Genomic DNA, 23,652 nt, shown 5'->3' with positions numbered 1-23,652 from the left:
AGAGGCTTGTTTTAATAACAGGACCCAAAGGGGACATTTAAATTGTGCAAAAGGAGAGGGGGGGGGGGGGTTTAGCCATTAACCATACCTGTGTTTTTTCAAGGTGTCTTGCCTCTGCGTCCCTCACATGTAAAGATGCGAGGCGCTGAGGAAAGACTAGAGAGGAATACCTTATATAGGGAGAATGAGACGCCATTATTGGTCCCGATTGGCTGCAGGGGGAAAGGGGTGCGTCATATGCCGCCGAAGGTGACTGGACCTGTGACTGAGTGTGGAGCCGGTGCGGGCAGTGTCTGCAACACTGCGATCCACACTGGTAAGAAGGGGAGGAGCCAGATCCCGCAAGCCTTTAGGCCAGGGATCTTCAAACAACGGCCCTCCAGCTGTTGCGGAACTACACATCCCATGAGGCATTGCAAGACTGACATTCACTGACATGACTACGCATGATGGGAATTGTAGTTCCTGAACAACTAGAGGGCCGTAGTTTGAGGACCCCTGCTTTAGGCTAAACGGGAGTAGGTGTCCCCCGATGGAAAACAGGGTGAGCGTTTCTAGGGGGCGGGGCATTGATGCCAGACTAAGTCTGTATAGCGGTATTTTTTTTTGTTCAATATTTGGTTCAATTGGATGTGAGAAAGTATGGACTTTGTAGGTACAGCATGGTCAGGATTAATGACCGAGTTCCAAACGTCATACAATGGAACCAATAAGGATGTTGATGACCTAAGGCTATTTTTTGGCAAGCTGAAATATTTACTTAAAAAGAAATCAAATCTTTATTGGCATATGGAGTTTTTTAAGGAATACATTAAGGAAAATATCAGCCCTATGGGCTTAAGGATACAAATGTTTCCAACTATCAAAAATGCATCACAAGACCTAAAAAACTCCTGGGAAGGAGTCTTGAATAAATGCAGTAAGGAATGTATGCAATTGTTATTGATTCAATACCAATCAGATACCAATATATTAGATCGCGATTTAGCACTCCTTATTACCCAATATGAGCATGTCAAGACTCATCCTCTCTATGCCGATAAACATCAAGAACTAAAGGTGTTTCTTGATAAACTTAATAAGAGTATAATTTCAAAAAAACAATAAAAAATGGCTAAAGATCGCATGGCCTTTGTTGAAGGCTATGCCTATAGATGGGATCTTCCAGCCAAGGGTCGAGGTAGAGGCTTTCGCAAATACCCACCACTTGGTTTTGGAAACTCAGGGCTATCTGAAGAAGATCTTGAATCTGACTCATCCTTATCCTCTTCTTCCTTTTCGCAGACACAACAAAGACCGACGGCAGCACGAGCGAATTCTCGGACACGTAAGAGGGAATACCAAGGTGGTGGGCATCCCAATACACCCAGTACCAAAAAGAAACCCACTACTGTGGCAGGTTTCAATCCCATGCAGGGTCACTCACAAGGTGTTCCCAATAGGGGTGAAGGGTCTTCACACAATCTAGGACTATCCCATTTTTCCTATACGGGACCCCTAGCAGCTAAAGCGGTTAAACAACTTCATCCGCCTAGTACATCGCAAACCCCCAGACCTAATGCAAGCCTGCACCCTGAAGGAGCATTGATGGAGACGGGAATACCTAGTTCGTTAGGTACCCCTTCCCACCAATCACGCTCTTTAACTGCACCGGGCAATGATTCACATCGAATCACCCACACACGTTCAATGCAATTGGAGATCCCTTTAGGAGAGACCCTCCTGGGAGCATCACCTATGAGGAACTGAGTGTGATTAATCTCACACCATACCCCCTATCGGATGATGAGTTAGCTGTCCTCAAATTAGGTTTGAGCTTTTGTCCAAGTAACAACATGGACAAATATGAGGTGATCAAGGACCTTTACTTGTTCGCTAGGAAACTCACCTATAAACATATCTTCGATCCAGATAAACAGCGAATAAAGGCAGAGAGAGAACTTTCAGAACAAATAAAAAAATATACAATAAAAGAATTTAGAGCCTTGAAAGATCTTATATTGTTACTTGAGGAAAATGAAGGCACCATCATCCCTACATCTAATGAAACCAATGCCAACTCTTTACCACGCAAAAAAGACATCAGTGCTTTTAAGCGCAAATCAAACCAATTCCCAGATCTACACACTAATGAACAAGTGTCAGCATTTCTAATTGCTATGGTCCATGAGGTCAAAAATATGTCCACTTCATCTACACCTTCTAATCTTAGTATCGACCATCAAAAAGCACTTAAATCTCTACAGGCTAGGCAGGACACAGTCATTAAGGCTTCGGATAAGGGGGGCAATATAGTCCTACTTACTTGTGACCAATACGAAGAAATGTGTTTTAACATTCTAAAAAACACAGATTGGTATAGACCTATTTCGAAGGACATTATTGCCCAATTTCATTTGGAATTCAAGTTATTACTGTACTCTGCCTTTTCCGAAGCCCTAATTGACCAACAAACCTATGAATATCTAAATACTGCCTTCCCCAGGGAGGCTATATTTTATGCTATCCCAAAAATTCACAAAAACAAATCCAAACCACCGGGTAGACCCATCATCTCGGGGATAGAGTCAATTACCGAAAATGCCAGCAGACTGGTAGATTTCTTTTTGATGCCTTATGTAATTAGCCTCCCATCCTATGTTAAGGATACATCAGACCTATTGCGACATCTTGATGGCGTTACAATACCATCGGACGCTACATTTGTTAGCATTGACGTCGAGGCATTGTATTCAAGTATACCGCACGATTTGGGCCTTGAAGTCATCCGATCCTTCCTTATGAAGGAGGATCATCGTACTTGGAAATTTCAATCTTTTATTTTGAAACTGTTGTCATTTATACTCCATCATAATAGTTTCACTTTCCTAGACTCCCACTACCTCCAGGTACAGGGCGTAGCCATGGGCACTTGTTGCGCACCGGCTTACGCGAACCTGTACCTGGGGGGGTGGGAGAGGGAAATAGCCTCCAATGAGGCTTACGATGACTTCATGGCCCAAGTACTGTGTTGGTATAGATACATCGACGACATTTTCCTTATATGGACAGGCACTATACAAAGTCTACATGAATTTATAAGTTGTTTGAACAAAAACACATTCAACTTAAAATTTACTTTTGAATTTAATAGAGACACTTTATCATTTTTGGACCTATCAATATATCGAGATGCCTCCAACAACATTGCAACTAGGCTGTATCGAAAGCAAACAGCAGGGAACACGGTGCTACACGCCCAAAGTAGCCACCCGACACATCTCATCCACAGTATCCCTTATGCTCAGTACATCCGCCTAAGGAGGAACTGTACACACGATACGGATTTTAGATCTCAGGCTAATGAGCTACGCTCTCGGCTTTTACTGCGAGGGTACAGCAAATCTCTTTTGAGAAAAGCTTTCAACAAAGCTCTCAATCGAGATAGACCCTCACTTATACACCCCCAAAAAATAGGAAACAAAGATCAACAAATCACCAGATTTATAACAAAATATACGTCCCAACACTACCAACTACGCAGCTGCCTAGAAAAACATTGGCACCTCTTGAGCGAAGATGTGACCATCGGTAAATATGTCAAACGCAGACCTGAAATAGTTTTTAGAAAGAACACCTCAATTGGTAATAAACTAACATCAAGCCACTACCAAGTTAAAACCAATCCATTGATCCACATTCAGAGTCCAGGTATTTCTAAATGTGGCCATTGCTCCTACTGCCCATGGGTGCAAGCTGGCACAAAATTTAGCCTGCCCAATGGGGAAACTTTTAGACCTCGTTTTCAGGCCAGCTGTGACACCGAGGGGGTCATTTACTTAATGACATGTAAATGCGGGGCTTATTATGTTGGTAAAACATTACGTAAATTGAAGAAAAGGATTTACGATCACATTTACTATTCGCAAAACGCTAAGATGCTCACACCCATAAGTCGCCATCTCGGGCTGTTTCATAAATTTGATACCTCTTCTATTCAATTTCTTGTATTGGAGGTTGTCCCGCGTGACCCTCGAGGGGGGAACTGGGATAAATCTATTCTTCAGAGGGAGACTTTGTGGATAGAGCGTCTGGGTGCCACTAAATTACCTGGGATTAATGAGGTGCTATCATACAGGCCCTTCCTATGAGGGACCTGTATGGCAGCTCCCATCCCCAAAGATCTATCTATCAAATCAATATTAGCTCTTCAATGCTGATTGTTTACCCGCCCAAGCATATTACAATCGACAATATTGTTTCAGTGATTAACGCCTACAGTCAGTTTTTGTTGATGTTTATCATTTTTTATTATTCTTTATTTTCATTTTTTATTTTATTTATTTATTTATTATTATTTATTCTTTATTTTTTCATTTCTATTTTCATACTTATTTTTATTTCATTTATTATTTATTTTTTATTTATTATTTTTCATTTATTTCTTATTATTTATTATTTTATATTTTTTATTTTTATTTTATTTTATTTTTCATTTGTATCTGTGTTTTCATTGGTCTGATGTTGATGCTTGAGCCACCGTTTATGGTCTGACTATTATAAATCTAAATAAGCGTTGATTTCATTTTTGTTTTCCTAAAAATAAATTTCATTACAGACAAATCTGACTAATATCCCAAGTCCTTATGATTTGATCAAGCTATAGTATCCAGCTAGTCTGTTCTAGTGGCTTAATTGGCCCCATTTCTGGCCGCCCTCAATTCCCTTTCCCACTCTCCAGGTTTTTAAAGTATGGTCTGTGACAAATATTGTGCAGTTTCTCAATTTATTTTCTGTTAGTTAGTAGAAACAGTATCATGATTATCAATTACTAATGTTCCCTATACGTCCATTATATGATGGATCTAACATTGTTATGCATGTATTTTGCATGTCTTTTTATATAAATGTCTCATTTTTTCTTACGGTCTGCTCACCAAGCGTTTATATGTTCAGACCAGTGCCTGTCTTACCACTTGTCACCACAGTACCATGCGCCGCTGAGCGAATGAACCAGTGGCCAGGTAAGCCATCACACTGTCTGGTCAGATGTTCCACATCCAGACCTTAGACCGTGTGATGGCATCCTCAATATGATGTATAAATTTCCCCAATTCTCTTTCCACCTGGGAAACATCATATTTATACACTCGTTTTCCATCTTTACAGTGAGCCAGATCGCGGCTCCCTGCGCGCATGCACACGCGCATGCGCAGTGTATCTTTCTCTGGCCAGCCGGATGACTGTCAATCATGACGTCATCCGTGCGGGGTATTTAAACTCAACAAGTGCCTGTGTATGCAGGTGCTCTTGTTGAATGCCAGCTAGGACGGACGTCCAGGAGGCCGTATGCCATTTCACTGCCCAAGATTTTCTCACTTGTTAGCCAAGCTTTGGGTATGTACATCCTTTCATCTATCACTCTTGTTAGTGTTTGTATGCTATCATGCTTTCATTAAGAGCGTTTTCTTTGTATTTCCAACAGCTGATTGCTGTTCCTCTGTGGGGGTTTTTCACTCCTTGCATCAGCCCAACGCTCACCGCTGCCCTCTTGTGGCAGTTTTTGAATTGACTTGTTATCCAGTCTTCCACAACTAAGGTAATAGACTACTAATGCACCAACATTTTGCAGAATGCAAGACTGTTGTTTAAAACATTTACATTATCTCTTACAAATTAAATGCCGATCAATATTCAGCTAATTTTTTGGCAACAAAATAACATTATTTATATTTGTTTTTTCTATTTACATATATACATATTTCTTATTCTTTACTTTTTGGATTTTTTACAGTTAGGAGGGGATTCATATGGACCTCTCACCTTCTGTTGTCCCAATATTTTCTCTCCAAGGGTGTTCCCTTTTCTAGCCCCTGGAACTGTCCTCTGAAGGCCCAGGCCCTCATACCTCTTTTAAGGTATGCCATATTAGCTAAACATTTATACATACTGTTTTATATATATCCTCTTCACACCTGCCTTTTTTTTCTTTTTTTTTTCTAATTTCCGTTTTTTACTCTTTATGGTCCAATTCAGTTTTGGACCCATTACTTCTGTTTACCACCCATTCTTAGATACCCCAACTGGTTCTAATCTGCCCGGCGGTGCATGGTCAATGTGGGTGTGACCCATGGTATCTCATTCCATCTTCCAAAGGTAAATGGTCTGATCGTATATCCAATTATCTGGACGCTGCTGAGCATTCTTCAAAGTTACTCAACACCGGTTCTCGGTGAGTATTATGGTCACAGTCAAATGCTTTTCTCAATATGCTCAGAGGCCTCTATGTATATGTGTACAATATGCCTAATGTAAAACAATACTGTATTGTATTTATTTATATTCTATATACATTCATATCTCTAATGGCAACATTGTATTGTCTTTTAAATACCTAGAAGCTCCCGAAGAAGCGACAACGTCGCGAAACCTGTCGAGCTGAACCCCACTTTTATCAAAACTCATCCTGTATCACCTCTCGAAGCTACAACGCCACCCAGCGCTTATTGTGTATTCCATACATCTAGCCCTGTGGCTATCAGCGGTGTTTTCAGAAAGGGATAGGAATTGAGTTATTTGTGCATCTTTCTGTATTTTTTGTTTTCTTTCATTATCTTATTGAGCAATTGTTCAGTGTTTTTGTGCTATTGTACTGTTCAAATTAAAATTATTTATATTTTTCTAAAAATCTGGTGCCTACAAAGTCCACTTTCTCCTAGTCTTAGACTCTATAGTCTTTTTCTATTTATCTGTATAGCGGTATTGCCAAGGCAACACTCCTCCCCTAGGCAGTGGACAAACATGGGCGAAGCGAAGAGTAATCCAAGTAGAGGGGTCACATCCGAGGGAAGCCCTGGGCAAGGCATAGTGGTCGAAATGGCAAAAGTAATTGTATATAATTATACAGTAATGCAAGGCTTTCTCCCTTGGACTACAGGAGAGTCAGGAGACCCACTAACAGCTCATTTCTCCATTTGCAACATAGAGAGCGCCCTGACTCTCCTGTAGTCCAAGGGAGGGGGCAAGCACGACACTCCACACCAGGGAGAAAACCTTGCATTACTGTGTGGAGTTACAGACAGAAGGACAGGAAGTGAGGATTTCTCAGAAGAAATAAGGACATTTAAAAGCAAAATCGAAGGATGAGGTAAGTGAAAGAGGACTGCACTAAGGTAAAGGAAGCCATTTAGGAAGATAAAATAAAACATTGTACCTTTGCAACCCCTTTAAGGAACATGCTGTAGATATAGAGATTGGTGTAATGGAGAAACCGATACCTAGACACCCATAATAGAATTGCTTTGGTTAACGTTTTTACCCCTATATATAATTATTTTTGACCACTATGCCTTGCCCAGGGGCGTCCCTCGGATGCGGCGACTCTACTTGGACGACTCTTGGCTTTGCCCGTGTCTGTCCACTGCCTAGGGGAGGGGTGTTGCCTCGGCAACACCGCTATACAGACTTGGACCCCTTTCACACTGAGTTTTTCAGGCGGTACAGCGCTAAAAATAGCGCTGCTATGCCGCATGAAAAACTCCTGCCCAGCAACCTCAATGTGAAAGCCGGAGGGCTTTCACACTGAGGCGATGCGCTGGCAGGAGAGAAAAAAAAATCTCCTGCAAGCAGCATCTTTGGAGCAGTGAGAGGAGCGGTATGTATACCGCTCCTTCCCGTTTAAAACAATGGGATACCGCGGTAATACCACCCACAATGCACCTCTGCAGAGGCGCATTGCGGGCGGTATTAACCATTTATCGGCAGCTAGCGGGGGTTAATACCGCACAGCTAGCGGCTGCATCCCGCGGAAAATCGACGGTATAGCGCCGCTATTTTTATCGGCGATCTACCGCCATCGCGCCTCCCGCCCCAGTGTGAAAGGGGCCTTAAACTGGCATCGGTGCCCCGCCCCCTAAAGACGTTCACTGTGTTTTCCATCACAGGTTACCAACTCCCGTTTTGCCTAAAGGCTCCTCCTTACCAGTGTGGAGCGTAGCGTTGCCGACACTGCCCACGCCGGCTCCATGCTCCTCCGTCACAGGTCCAGTCCCCTTCAGCGGAACATGACACGCCCCTTTCCCCCGGCGGCAAATCAGGACCGGCGTGAAAGGTCTGTTACCTCCCCCTTCCATCGTGCTCCGCCGACAGAGGAACATGGACCATGGGGTTTTTGCATGCACTCTCATAGCATGCATTCCCCACGGACTTCATTCATAACAGTTAAAGAAATAACCTCACTGTATATGATCTTTGCCATTTAATGCACTTTTAAAACCATTCATAAAGTGGCAAGTAATTTAATATAACCATCATCCTATCAATATTTGGCTCTTCACCTACTACACACACTCAACACCCCTAGCATATTCATTGCCTTTCCCTCCATTCCCCTCACCCTCTTCTCCCCCTTATCACATCCAAACACACAAAAAAATCACTGGCGCTAGACAGGGATAGCAGAATTCCTGATATAAAAAGTCATTACTGATATGTAGGGTGTGGAGAAGATGGTCCAGGGATGCAAAAATCGTGGTACCCGGAAGTACCAAAAAAACAGGAAACGCACCAAAAAGCTGCGCTCATGGATATCTTCAAATCATAATAAACCAAAACATTTTGGGGGAGAACAAAAGTTTCAAATATAATGTTTTGGAAGAAAATCCATTTATTAAAGATGAACTCCAGATAAATGATGAAAAGTCTGTATAAAAATTTACAGATCTGTATAAACAAAAATAAACTCCGCAGACAGCTACCATCAAGTACACAGGGTTAAAACCTCACAGGTTCAGTGAACATACCATCATAAGACAATAGCAGTACCTTCAGGGCAGATGGTAGGGTGGCGGTGGTGAGGAGTTGACCGTGTGAGCCTCAGCAGAAGCCTGTCACCAGGCAATCCGCAGCACCTAGAGTGTCACCGTAGGGGAGAGAACACCGGATGATCTGACGACTCCACCGATCGGGGACACAGCACAATCGGGTCTAAGCGGACAGCCGCTCGTTCCGTCCGCTCATGATGACGTCACATGTCTGGGACACCGCTCTTCGATCGATGGTGGAGTGGTGAAGCGGAGATGTAGTTGCTGCCCTCTAGTGGACGAACCAAAGATTACACACTCACATGTAATCTAGTGGAAGCTGCCAGCGGGAAATCAATGTTTAAAAATGATAAATAGATAAATGGATAAACATTACATAAAATAAGGGGATAAAATAAAAATAATAGCCTCGACGACGCGGTTCGCGCTTCAAAGCGCTTTTTCATAGTCAAGTATGCGAGGCTTGTGCAAAGTTTAAATAGTCTAAAAAGGGAGGAGTGATAATGGGAAGGAAAGGGGGCGGATAAAAGTGGGAATGTTCAATGAAACCGAAAGTTTTAACCTCTTCCAGGCAGAGATTAATTCTATACATATATAATCAGATAACACTGAGATCCATGATAAAGATCAACTAAATACTTGATACTATAATATAAATACATAAAATGAAATAAAAATAATAATAAATGATAAAAACAAACAAAAATAACACACAAGAAAATTTGTGTAGAGAAATATATCGAAAAACATTATTAAAAAATATATATATAGAGAGAATCATGCCACCTAATGGAGAATTTAACTAATGATATAAAATACATACATTCATAAGTATGTTTCCGTACTAAGAACATGTACTCTTTTATAAATATAAAAATAAAATTAAAATGAAAACAGACTAAATGAGGGTGCTTGTCTCAATTCTTCGTTTAACCCTTTAGGGGCCAACAAATCGAACATGAATATCCAAAAGACTTCCCTTCTACATAAAAGGGAAAATCGTTCGTTGGACGTTAAGGTGCCCTTGGGGATGTGTTCAATCACAAATACTTCGACTCTTGAAGTCTTTGTTGTGAGAGTGATTGAAATGTCATGGCACACTATGTTCGGTGCACCCTTTTTTTATAAGACGGCGATAGTCACCGATTCTGGCACACAGTGCTCTTATAGTGCGACCTACATAAAAAAGCCCACATGGACAACGTAACACATATACAACAAATTCGGTTGAACATGTTATAAATTGTTTAAGGATATATTCTTTACCAGAACGCATGGTTATCCTGTCCGTGCCATGTGTTATAAACTGGCAGGTCAGACATGCCCTTTTTTTGCACTGGAATATACCCTTCCTATCATTAAAATAGGTTCTTATGTCCAGAGGGGAGCCGGAAGGCTTTTTTTGTACTTTGCTAGGGGCCAAGATGGTTTTGATGGTTCTGGCCTTGCGGAAAGTGACCTGTGGGATGGCTGGGAGTACAGGAGCCAATCTCTGGTTGAGATGTAAAATCTTAAAATGTTTTTTAATAATGTTCGTCACTGATTTGTATTTGTCATTAAAAGTGGATATGAGCGTTATTCTGCTGTTTTTTTGGTAGTCTTTTATCAGAGTGGGGTTCTAAAAAGGAAGAGAATGCTTTGTTAATAAGTTCTTTAGGGTATCCTTTTTCTTCAAACTTTTTTTGCATCAACCCACTTAATTGGACATAATCCTCACTCTTAGTGCAGTTTCTTCTCAATCTATTGAACTGACCCTTCGGGATATTGTTTTTCCAAACAGGGTGGTGGCAGCTATTAAAATGGAGGTAAGAATTTCCATTCGTAGGTTTTGTATGGTTTTTAATAATTATCCTATTCGACTCATTTGTTAGTACCAAATCCAAAAAAAACAATTGGTGGGAATCTAATACATGTGTAAACGTTAAACTGAAGGTATTATTGTTGCAGTGTGACAAAAAAGAGGAAAAAGCCTCGGGGGTCCCACTCCAGATGAGCACGACGTCATCAATGTACCGTCCATAGAAGACCACGTGCTCAGCGAAGGGATTGTTCTGCCAGATATTTTCCTCCTCCCAATGGCCCATGGTGAGGTTGGCATAGACTGGAGCAAAATATGCTCCCATGGCTGTCCCCCTTTGTTGTACATAGAATTGATCGCAAAAAGTAAAATAATTATGCTTTAAACAAAAATCCACAGCCTCAACCAAAAATTGAGATTGAAGAGAATTAAATTCCCCACTTTTATTCAAAAAGTGTTGTACAGCCCTAATCCCTACTTCATAGGGAATGGAGGTATAATGAAGCAACATCCAGGGAAGCCCACAAATGTAGGTACTGCTATTGTCTTATGATATGTTCACTGAACCGGCGAGGTTTTAACCCAGTGTACTTGATGGTAGCTGTCTGCAGAGTTTATTTTTGTCTATACAGATCTGTAAATTTTTATACAGACTTTTCATCATTTATCTGGAGTTCACCTCATCACATCCCTCACCCCCTCTTTGTTCTCTGCAAGCTACATTTCCCTCCTCTCCCCCCCCCCCCATCCCTCTACATACCCCTTCCCCCCCCCTCTTTTTCTTTTCTGTTTTCCCTCCTGTCCTCTTCCTTCCCATCTTTACCATTCCCTCTTTTCTTTCCCCTCCCCCTGTTTTCTTATCCCTCCTTCACTTTTCCCTATGTCACTTTCTTTTTTTTTTTTCCCCATCCCCTTTTCCCTTTGATCCATCTATGCTTTTTTTTTTATCCATCAGCTCTCTTTATCCATAAAAAGGAGCCCCCCCTCCCCCCCATTTCCTTCCGTTGAGGTGGGGGAGAGGTGTTTCCACGGGCACGTAAGCCTCTGTGTCCTACCGAGCCGGTGTCCTCTGACCATAGTCTCTGAATATGTTTACGCGATTCAAAGCCAACTACTTTTAGCGGAAGGACTATGTACATAATATCAATTGAATACCTTTACAACAGCTCATTCCATGTGAGAGACATTGCAGTACATAAGAACATTAACGCATTTCTATCCATGTTATAGATGCTTTATAAAAAATAATGTCTGAATTTGATCTGTGTTTAGTATGATAAAATATATTTTATATCTAGATTTATATGTATATGTATTAACAATTAACGTTATCTCCTATATATTTATATGTTTGTCTCTGTAAACCATGTAATTTATGCATTATTAATATTTCATCTGCAGAACTTATGCAATATCCCATTGTGCTATAATCAAGGCCCCGATGTAACGGAATTGACAGTGAAATGCGTAGGCAATCCGTTAAAACTGCTTGGGATCTGCACACCCTGAACTTCAAGACTGACTTGTTTATACTTGACTTTTAAATTGTACTGCCATTCGGCGAATAAATAAAATGTATTTATTTTTTCTATTTATAGTAGTTGTATTTTATTCTACACTCCTCAGAGGTACAATAAAAGTCCCACCTCCATTCCAATATTTTTTTGAGACATAGTTGCATACTAAAGGGATGTTGCCTCTGTAGGAGTAGTTTTCCACGCCTACCCCAACCCCTACCCCCCACACACACACACACACACACGCTTTTTTGTTAAGTTCTCCTGTTCATACAATTGACACCGATCCTTTTTCCTGGAGGACACCACAGCCAAAGATACCTACCTGACTGAAACTTTCCTGCTACTCTATGCCACATAGGATATACACACCTATTAGACCTGTTTGTGTCCAATTTACAACTGTTGTCTAAAGCAGGCGTCATTAGATGACAGCCCGCGGTCTGGTTCCGGCCCCAGTGGCCATTCTACACGGACCGCAGCCTTGCCAAGTAGTTTCCTCTCCCTGTCGCCGGCTTGCCTGCCTGCCGCTTTTATACACAGCAAGGCAGGCATGGCAGGTCCGTGCCTTCTCTATTCTCTACACTGCCTATTAATCATACAAACATGAAACGTGACCACGCTGGACAATGGGGGGGGGGTGGGACTTTTTAAGTTAAAAAATGGGTGATTGGTTGCTAGGCAGCGGGGCAGTTCCAGCAATAAATCACTCACTTTTAATGGGAAAAGTCCCGCCCATTGTCTAGAGCGGCCACGCTTCATGTCCTGTGTGAATAAGGTAGGGTTCTGTGGGGAGGGGGGGTGTGCAGGGCAGGACAGGACAGGGGTTTGATATCGAAAGAGGACGGCAATGGGGGGAGTCCATCTGCAGTCTGCGATGGGGGGGGGGGAGTTTAGTCTGTGATGGGGGGTTTGTGATGTAAGGGGGGGCTGAGGACACTGATGTAAAAGGGGTCTGTGATATCTACAGCAAAACACAGGTCTCTGCTGTTTCAGTTTTCTGTGTGTCCTGTTCACACTTAAACAGCGCCCCTGCTTGCTGAGGAGTGTGGTGCAAAATGCATACTGTTTCTATGCACTGCAACTGAGCTGTAGTGCATAAAAATGCATGAAATGTATTTTGACATTTCAATAAAGTTGAAAGAAAAAAAAGCACAAAGTGTTATGTGTGTGGATCGTAAAGGTGTGTGCATGTGTGGCAAGGAGGGGGGGGGGGGAGCGTGCTGTGATGGGAGGCTGTGATGTAAAGGATATCATGTGGAGTCATAGCACCAATATAACATTCGGACCTCCGCTGGAAGAATTTTAATTCAGTACACCTGGTCTAGAGTGTCAGTGGCAAAGACGCATTTTATGGTCGGATCACGCCCCAATCTCTACATCCCTTAAAGGGGTGTTCCAGCCTTTTAAGTTTATTAAAAGTCAGCAGCTACAAAAAGTGTAGCTGCTGGCTTTTAATAAACAGACCCTTACCTGCTCCACGGTTCCAACGACGCACCGGCCGGGGCTCTGCTCCTCGCCGGCCGGTGTCTTCATTCCTAGTGTGGGCACCCGGCAGTGACCGCTTTCGGCTTCACGGCCGGGCACCCACTGTGCATGCGCGAGCGGCACTGTGCAAGCGCGAGCGGCGCCGTCTGATTGGACAGGCGCTCGCCTACAGGGAGGGGCTGCAATAAGGCGATTAAGCTATTCGCCTTACCAGCCCCTCGGCGGAAGTGGGACAGGAAGTCCCACTCCTCCTGAAGCCCCCACTCCGCCCCCAAAAAAATAACATGACAAATGTGGTATGTAAGGGGGCAAGGAGTGGATTAAGCGGAAGTTCCATTTTTAGGTGGAACTCCGATTTAAAGAACCTAATGCAATTAACCCCACCTATATATGTTGCAAAATAATGTAAACCATTTTTCCAGGGTTCCATTTAAAGAGGAACTATAGAAATGCATTCAGGAATTCTTTAGTATTAACTTTACCATGATGTTCCCTCCTCCTCTTTCTGGTGCACCCCATGATGTTTCCTCCTTCTCTTTCTGGTGCACCCACAAGGAGTTTATCAGAGGTCTTCTAATACAAATGGCGGCTAAAGAAAAGGGAGAGCCACAAATTGATAGTGGTCGTCCCCAACAGCAAAACGCAGGAAACTTTCATGCCCGACAGCAGGGAGAAGATGAAGGTTTGGTGGACAAGAAAGAAACTATCTTGTACCCTGATGAAACCACTTCACAAACCCACTGGTCGGAAAGCAGGGAGGTGACCCCCCCCCACCCGAGAGTCGGGCGGGGGCAAACTTTCATGCAGTAGCAGATTTGTTTGTAGGTTTGTTAGGTACGCGAACCCAGGGACACATCTGTCCCTCAGTTGGCCCCTTGTCAGCCTGGGACGGCTTACCTGCAGGCCCAGATAGGCGGAAAAACGCTTCTGAGCGGAAAAGGGGGGCCCTGGCCTACGGCGTGGCTCCTTACCCTGTCCAGATTGTGGGAGCAGTGTGTACTTACCCCCAGTGGCATTCTTAAAAAAGTCATCCAGCGAGGCTCCGAATAGCCTCTCACCCTTGAAGGGCAAATCCATTAGCGCTTTCTTGGAAGTCTGGTCCGCGGACCAACACTTAAGCCAAATCAGGCGACGTAGTACCACAGTAGATAATGATGCTCTGGAAAGCAAGGAAGCCGTATCCAGGGCTGCATCGCAGACATACTTAAGGCCATGCACTAAATGGTCGGCCAGTTCCACACAGACTGGGGAAGCCTGTTGCTTCTCCAACTTATGGTGCAGCCATGCCCATTCTGTAAGTGTGACACCAGAGCCACGGCCAATACTGGTCGCAAGGCTGACCCCAGCATGGTGAACATGGACCGGGTCACAGCTTCGGACCTTCCATCTGTAGGGTCCTTAAAAGCAGGGGTACCCTCTAATTGTGGAATTGTGAACTTGTTCAACCTGGATATCAGGGGGTCCACCACTGGAGGAGATGCCCATTTCTTCACAATGCCCTCTTCAAAACGGTAACAGGCCGCCATGCGTTTTGGGACCGAAATGACCCGCTGTGGTCGTTCCAATTATTTGTCTATAAAACGTATCAAAATAAGTTACATAAGAAAACACCTTAGTAGTGCGGGTCGGTTTGTGCGACCCAAAAGGGACAGACACTTCAGTAGATGCCCCAGCTGCATCCTCCAGCTTGAGGGCTTCCCGCACTGCGGTGATAAGTGCTCCAACAAGCACCTTCTCCTGCGCTGACCCAGAGTCGTCCTCACTGTCTGAATTGTCCTGGTCCGCATATTCTGACATTTCAGAAAAGGGGTCCTGTGTCACAGCCAGGCCAGAGTCTGAGTCAAAACTTTCCCCAGAGGATGGTGGGGGGAGGGGGCGTTTACCCCCCTTTTGCCCACACACCACTTTCACCCTGGCAACAAAACTCCAGGACTGCCGACAGAGCGTCCACAGGCTCCTCAGGTGCAGGGGCTCCAGTTGCTACCATCAGAATGTCTGGGGAAGAAACATAGCTAGGGCCTGCTCACGCTTGATGGCCGGACTGGGGAGACTAGACTACAAGGATCTATATAATCCAGCCTGTCACCCAGCCGGCAGTTAATAGTAGATCTCAGGATCAAATAGTAAAAGTAAAAAACAAAAAATAAAAGTAAAAAAGTTCCAGGACCATGGGCCCTTATTGTGCCAGGTCCTTCTCCTACACTAGGCAGAAAAAAACTGAGCTGCCGAGTGCAGGATGAGGGGTTATGATCAGAGGGACCACCCCCTGGGCAGGGCTGATCAGCTTTGGTATAGTTACAAGTTTTTAAATATCTAACATGTCTGCCTAGTCCTTACCAATAGATAGATAGACGGAACATAACCCAAATGTCAAGATTTAAGGAAGCTGTGTCCGTCCATGGACGAAAGAAATGGGTATGACATTACTAAAAGAAGAAATCCATAAGGGAACTTGCAGTTCCTTTAGGACTCTTCACTTACCTCTCCCACCGCAGGATCCTGCTAGTAAAAACAGCCAGACCCAATCTTCACCCATCACGGCTGGCTAAGTCCAAGACCTTCAGGGACCGGGGTCCGCTTAGGATTTCCATTCCCCTGAGCCTGTATTGCACTCGGCCAGAAAAAGGTTTGGTATCTGTCCAGCTCTCTTAAGAGAAGCGTTACAGGCAAAACCTTGCTCTTCTCTACCAAGGCCTGGGTGCCATCCACTTAGGCCTCAATGTCACTTTGGATGGATCCGTTGCATAGCTTGCTTGATCCCGAAGGACCTTCCAGTAGAACTATTTAAAGTACTTCAACCGTGACCAATACCTTAGACACTGGCGAAAAAAACTGAGGTAATCCCGGTCTGGGAGGGGTTATATAGGGATGGGAACTTCATGTCTTGGGTGTGCCAGTATCCATCACCTTAAGGTGGCCTATATACCCACATAGTAATTACTATGCAGCTCTGTGTCCCGTGATGTACAAAAAATAAACTCAAGTACTACCTGTATGGGAGGGGTTATATACAAGCAGACTTCCAGTCTAAAATATTTGGGCAGCAGCCGGAGAGGGTTCGTGTTTGGGGACTGTGTAAAGCAGCATTAAAGCGGACATAAGAGGTGAATTACAGTGACAGTTAAAAACATAAGACTGTATGGTAATTAGCGTTATCTCTACATTATATGCACATTAGTATACCATGTATCATTAGTAAAAAGCTTCTGCAGACAATGCAAGGAGAACTGTCTAAGTAGTACTATAGCAGCAATAAAGGTGTTTGCTACAAAATCACGTTGCAATTAGACACTTTACATTTAGATTAAGAACTTAATCTATAATTCAGAAGTCTGAAAGTTTAACTTACAAATATGGGTCTAGGCTTGTACTCTTCTTCAAACAGTTGCTGAATTGCAAACAAAGCTGCCTGGGGGGAAAAAAAATATATTTTTTTGAAAACCATTGCAAAAATGCTGTTTACGTGAAATCTGTTTCATCATGGTTTTATTACTTTGAAGTGTTACTGTGAAATATGTTATAAATGTATACACAGACAGACACAGACACACACACACACACACACACACACACACACACACACACCCCTGGTCAGAAGTTTTAGAACATTCAATTGTTCTAGTTTTTAATGAAAATTACAAAAAATTTTATGTCACTGTACTCTGAAAAGAAGAAAGCAACAAAAGGATGGAAAGAAAGAAAGCTAAATAAAAATCTTCACAATTAGAGGAAAAACATAAGTGATGGTAAAAGAGGAATGTTGACTTGTAAATTCTATATTTTGGAGTACAATACAGGCCAAAGGCTGAGTATTCATAAACCCTGGGTTATAGACTGGCACTTTCACATGATTGGACACTGGCAAAGCTTTTGAGGAAACGCCCCTAGTACCTATTCTATAACCCTACCACGCTCTAAGTCCGCAGCTTTGTAGTAAGCAATGCAGAGTAACCCAGGAATAGAAGAGAGGGTGTCCGGTACTGTGCTCCAAGATACATGTAATTTACAGGCAAATTTCAATTCCTCCCATCAGAATGTTAAAGGGGTTGTTGTAAAGGAAACTTTTTTTCATAATAAGCATCCTTTACCTGCAGACATTCCTCTTTTCACTTCCTCATTGTTAGTTTTTGCTCAGAAGTTGCTCTATTTCTTCTCTGTTCTGTTCACTTCAGGCTTGTCTGATTGTTACTCACCACCGTGAAGGGAGGCTTTACTGCGGTGGTCAGTGAAGTGCTCGCCCCCTCCTGGGAACTACATCTGTGCGGCAAGACGCTCTCTACGTGTTAGAGACTTCAAGGAGGTGTGAATTACTGGGCGTGCCGCAAAGCATACTGGGAAATGTAGTTTTTACATGAACGAGAGTCGCAAACCAGGAAGTGAAAGAACAGAAACTAGAACGCCGGAGGTGATATAAATGAAGGAATTTAATAGGCATTTACTTGTTTTTTTAACAGAATCGTTACACGATTCTGTCCGTCTACCGTGCAGACATTCATTTTAGGCAATTATTTTTTTCCTTTACAACTCCTTTAAAGTACACAGACCCAGGGACTACACCAAGCAAAGAATAAAGGTGGGAAAGTACTAGGAAAACAAATTGTGCAAAACAAGGATCAACAGACCCAACTTCAGAGTGCAAATGAACGAACCTTGCATCTACATACGACTTGAATGTCCACCCTAACAGAGGACCAGGTGGTAGCCTTACAAAGCTGTTCTACAAAGGCTTGGTGTCAAATTACCAGAAACACCCACCAACCTCATGAAGCAGGCACTTACAAGTATAGGGGGCTTTTTGTCCCATACAGTGTAAGCTGAAGCAAAGAGGTCTTATCTGTTGAGTGATGTGGACTTGGAAGCAGAAACGCCTCTTGCGAGGCCCTGCAGGAATAATGAGTAGGGAGTTCGTCCTGCTGATATAAATGAGGATTGACTGTTGTTGGGGTGGGAGAAAATTTGGGTTCTAGTGATCACCAATGTCTTTGGTTTGACATTAAAACAAGAAATTAAAAATCATGTACACAACACAAAAAAAAGTTTTAGGATTTCAAAAGGACAAAATTTACTGAAATAGGGAAATAAAAAATAAAAAAAATAAAAATTTAAAAGGTTGGAGTAAAAACGAAAGGAGTAATTATTGGGCACTGTTGACGTCTACCATCCTGGAAGGCAACTACTATGGATTATAGATCAGGAAAAAGTAAAAGTAAAAACAGGAGAAAAAAAAAATTATATAAAAAAAAAAAAAAGATTCAAGGAGACGTGTATTTGACAGAATAGTATAATTATGCCAGACAGAAAGCTTGTATAAAGAGGTGCCACATGCTTATAATCGCAATAAGCGGAACAACTAATGGATAGGACTTTAACCACTTGCTTACTGGGCACTTAAACACGCCTCCTGCCCAGACCAACTTTCAGCGCTCTCACACTTTGAATGACAATTACTCAGTCATACAACACTGTACCCAAATAATTTTTTTCCCTTTTTTTCATACAAATAGAGCTTTCTTTTGGTGGCATTTTATCACCTCTGGGTCTTTTTATTTTTTGCGCTATTAATGAAAAAAGACAGAAAATTAAAAAAAAAATCTTAGTTTCTGCGATAAAATTTTGCAAATTATTAATTTTTCTTCATAAATTTTGGCCACAATTTATACTGCTACATGTCTGATAAAAATTGGAAATTATTTGGTCTGTGTGAAAGTTTTAGAGTCTACAAGCTATAGTGCAAATCCTAAAAAATTATCACATCTGATCACACCTGATGTACTGAAGGCCTATCATTTCTTGAGACCCTAACAAGCCAGGAAAGTACAAATGCCCCCCAAATAACCCCTTTTTGTTAAGTAGACATTCCAAGGTATTTAGTAAGAGGCATGGTGAGTTATTTGAAGTTGTAATTTTTTCCCACAATACTTTGCAAAATTAAGGTTTTTATTTAAAAAAAAATCTCAAAATTGTCTTACATGGCATGTGCATACCACAAATGACACCCCAAAATACATTCTGCTACTCCTCCCGAGTAGAACGATACCCCATGTGTGAGACTTTCACTGCCTGGCCACATACAGAGGCCCAACATGCAGGGAGCGCCATCAGGGGTTTTAGGAGCATAAATTGCACATCTAACTAGTTGACTACCTATTACACTTTTGAAGGCCCTGGAACACCAGGACAATAGAATTACCCACAAAGTGACCACATTTTGGAAAGCCAACACCCCAACGTATAATCTATGAGGCATAATGAGTCTTTTGAACAGTTTATTTTTTTTCCAGCAGTTTTTGGAAAATGTGGGGAAAAAATGAAAACGCATTTTTTTTTTTTTTTACACAAAGTTGACCATTGATAAGATATTTCCAAACACATAGCATGTACATAGCAAAAATGACACCCCAAAATACATTCTGCTACTCCCGAGTAGAACGATACCCCATGTGTGAGACTTTCACTGCCTGGTCACATACAGAGGCCCAACATGCAGGGAGCGCCATCAGGGGTGTTAGGAGCATAAATTGCACATCTAACTAGTTGACTACCTATTAAATTTTTGAAGGCCCTGGAACACCAGACAATGGAATTACCCACAAAATGACCCCATTTTGGAAAGCTAACACCCCAACGTATGAGGCATAATGAGTCTTGAACGGTTCATTTTTTTCCAGAAGTTTTTGGAAAATGTGGAAAAAAAAATGAAAACGCATTTTTTTTTTTACGCAAATTTGTCTGTTTATAAATAATTTCCAACACATAGCATTTAGATAGCAAAAAAGGAAACCCCAAAACACATTCTGCTGCTCCTCCTGAGTACAACGATACCACATGTGTGTGACTTCCCATGTGTGTCATTGTACTCAGGAGGAGCAGCAGAGGAGGAGCACTGTCAGGTGTTCCAGAGATACATAGCATGCACATACCAAGAATTACACCCCAAAATACATTATGCTGAGCAAAGCGTAAACAAAAGATTACCTGTGGTAATAGTAGCACAGTTCTACACAGCAGGATAGCACTGGTCCAGGCAGCAGGCAGGGACTTGGTCAGCAACGGCATACACAATTGTCCAGGCAGGGATACTGTCCAGTCAGGGTTAGGCCCCTTTCAGACTGGGGCGGGAGCCGCGGTGGCGTTATAACGCAGCTAAAAATAGCGGCGCTATACCTCCGGGATTGCCGTGGGTATCAGCCGCTAGCGGTGTGGTATTAACCCCCGCTAGCGGCCGATAAAGGGTTAATACCGCCCGCATTGTTTTCAATGGGAAGGAGCGGTATAAATGCCGCTCCTCTCACCGCTCCAAAGATGCTGCTGACAAGAGATTTTTTTGTCTCCCGCCAGTGCATCGCCTCAGTGTGAAAGCCCTCGGGCTTTCACATTGAGTCTGCAGTGAAGGAGTTTTTCAGGCGGGATAGCAGCGCTATTTTTAGCGCTGTACCGCCTGAAAAACTCCTCAATGTGAAAGGGGCCTTAGTGCAGGCAGACATTGTCAGCAGTGCCAAAAATATTGGTCCTGGTAGTAGGCAGGTCCATGTCATGTGGTCAGTTCATGTAAAAGGCAGAGGCATGATGGCATAGGTCCGACAGGCAGGAGGCAGAAGTAGGGCCTCGTTCAGGACAGAATGGGGACAGGGGTAGAGGCTTCTCCCACCCAAATCTCTTTGAAGCCTCCGAGTCTCCAGACCCTAATCTTTTTTCATCCAAAAAAACTTTTCTGGAGCCCCTCACATATGCGAGACCCCTGTGTTGAATCCCACTAGTCCAGTAGGAGGGTACAAGATCAGTCCATGAGGCAGGCAAAAGGCATGGTCAAACAGTCCAAGGTCAGTTCCAGATCAGGCAGAGGCATTACAGAATCGTTAGGCAGAAGCATGGTCGAAAAACAGTCCAGGGTCAATTCCAGGGCAGATGTATTACAAAATCGTTAGGCAGAAGTGTGGTCGAATAACAAAGTGGCATAAGGGGTGTGAAGGCAGGAACGGAGGATTACGTTTACCATACTTCACTAATAATTTAGTTTAGTATGGTAACGGCGAAAACAGTCAACTACACAGAGGCCTGGTTGGGAAGGACACTCGACACAATGATAAACCGAGTCTTGTCTGACTCCTTCACTGGCACACACCCTACCTTTTTTTTTTACCTCGTCGGCCTGTTGCTGTGGGAGGGACTTTATCTGGGAAGTGACGTTCGGAGAGTCGACTTAGAACATCTGATGCGATGTTTTGGGGTAGGTCGTTCTGGAATATCAGGGCAGTGGTGATTTACTACTGGTAGCCAAGGAAGGGTAGGGGGTTTTGGGTGGACTTACGATAAATAATATATGAATTGTATATGGCCAAATGCAAAAAATAAATTGCTACTTTTTTGTACCAATGGTACGTCCGCCTTGTGGCAAGGTAGGGTTCAAACATTTGGTCGTTAAAGTCGACTCCCCCCATGAACGAATTGTAGTCCCGGATGCATGTTGGCTTTTGGATGGTGGTGCCACGCCTTCTGCGGAATTGTTGTGGATGGAAGACAACATATACACATCTCTTCTGCCCTTCCATGTCACTGCCAGAACCTCCTTGTTGCGCAGACATGCCGATTTTCCTTTTTTTCAGCTTCTTATTCACAAGGCTTTGAGGCAAGCCTTTCCGGTTCTCTCTTAACGTGTGACATGCTGGGGTGTGCTTCCGGTGAAGGTTGTGGAACAGGGAAAGAGGTGTAAAAGTTATCCACGTATAGATGGTAGCCTTTATCCAGTAGGGGGTTGATGAGTTGCCAAACAACTTTTCCACTTGATCCCAAGTAGTCTGGGCAATTGGGGGGGATGAAGCTGCGTGTCCTTCCCTTCGTAGACTAAGAAGGAATACAGGTACTCTGTCACTCGTTCACATAGTTTGTAAACCTTCACCCCATAGCGGGCCCTTTTGCTGGGGATAAACTGCTTGATTTTAAGTCTGCCACTACATTTTACAAGGGACTCATCGACACGTGTTGTTCCGGGGTATATAACTGGGGGAATAATTCCGAAAAATAATTTAATAAGGGGCGAATTTTGAAAAGCCTGTCAATTTGGGTAATTTTGGGGAATGCACTGGGTATCATCATTGAAGTGGAGGAACCTCATGATAATAAAGTATCTGGTTCTGGGCATTGTTGCAGAGAAGATTGGCATATGGTAAATGGGGCGTTCTGACCAAAAGGATCGCATTTCATTTTTTGGGTTGAGTCCCATGCAAAATGTGAGGCCTAAAAAAACCTTAAACTCCTCCACCGTTAGGTCTCTCCACTGGAAGGGACGGGAATAAGAAGATGTTGGGTTATTTGCAATAAATTGTTCGGCATATAGGTTGCACTGGGCCACAATTCCAGATAGCAGTTCCTCAGTAAAAATTAAATCAAAAAAATTCATTGGGGAAAAATTGTCCGTGTCCACCTGGACTCCTGGCTGGGCAGTGAAAAGGGAAATGTTGGCTTCTCCTGAATTTGGAGGAAGCCACAAGGGGTTCTGAAGGGCATAGGGAAGGCTGGCATGGGTCATTGGCCTTTGTTGCCGAGGTACTGTGGTGCTGGTGGATGGCACCTCGGTGCTAGTGGATGGCACTGCCTCCTCACCAGAGCACCTGTACACCTGAGGCGGCACAGATGGGCCCTGAGGCGGCGGAACAGATGGGCCAAGAGGCGGCGGAACAGATGGGCCAAGAGGCGGCGGAACAGATGGGCCAAGAGGCGGCGGAACAGATGGGCCAAGAGGCGGCGGAACAGATGGGCCAAGAGGCGGCGGAACAGATGGGCCAAGAGGCGGCGGAACAGATGGGCCAAGAGGCGGCGGAACAGATGGGCCAAGAGGCGGCGGAACAGATGGGCCAAGAGGCGGCGGAAACAGATGGGCCAAGAGGCGGCGGAACAGATGGGCCAAGAGGCGGCGGAACAGATGGGCCAAGAGGCGGCGGAACAGATGGGCCAAGAGGCGGCGGAACAGATGGGCCAAGAGGCGGCGGAACAGATGGGCCAAGAGGCGGCGGAACAGATGGGCCAAGAGGCGGCGGAACAGATGGGCCAA

The 23,652-nt window shown here is 43.5% G+C and overlaps 1 protein-coding gene across 2 annotated transcripts in view; it reads right to left on the bottom strand.

The window, feature by feature from the left end:
* The window catches only part of MTR (5-methyltetrahydrofolate-homocysteine methyltransferase), a 1,155,773-nt gene that overhangs the window by 844,109 nt on the left and 288,012 nt on the right, over nucleotides 1-23,652 (bottom strand). The window contains exon 7 of one of the 2 annotated variants that reach the window (XM_040350739.1): nucleotides 16,954-17,013. The exons of the other annotated variant lie outside the window; for it this stretch is intronic. Within the exon in view, the coding sequence (XP_040206673.1) occupies nucleotides 16,954-17,013 (60 nt within the window). The remainder of the gene's footprint in view (nucleotides 1-16,953; nucleotides 17,014-23,652) is intronic. 2 annotated transcript variants of the gene reach the window in all.

Source organism: Rana temporaria, chromosome 4 (assembly GCF_905171775.1).
Source record: "Rana temporaria chromosome 4, aRanTem1.1, whole genome shotgun sequence".
In the NCBI taxonomy this organism is placed as follows: Eukaryota; Metazoa; Chordata; class Amphibia; order Anura; family Ranidae; genus Rana; species Rana temporaria.
This window is presented reverse-complemented; position numbering and strand designations above follow the sequence as displayed.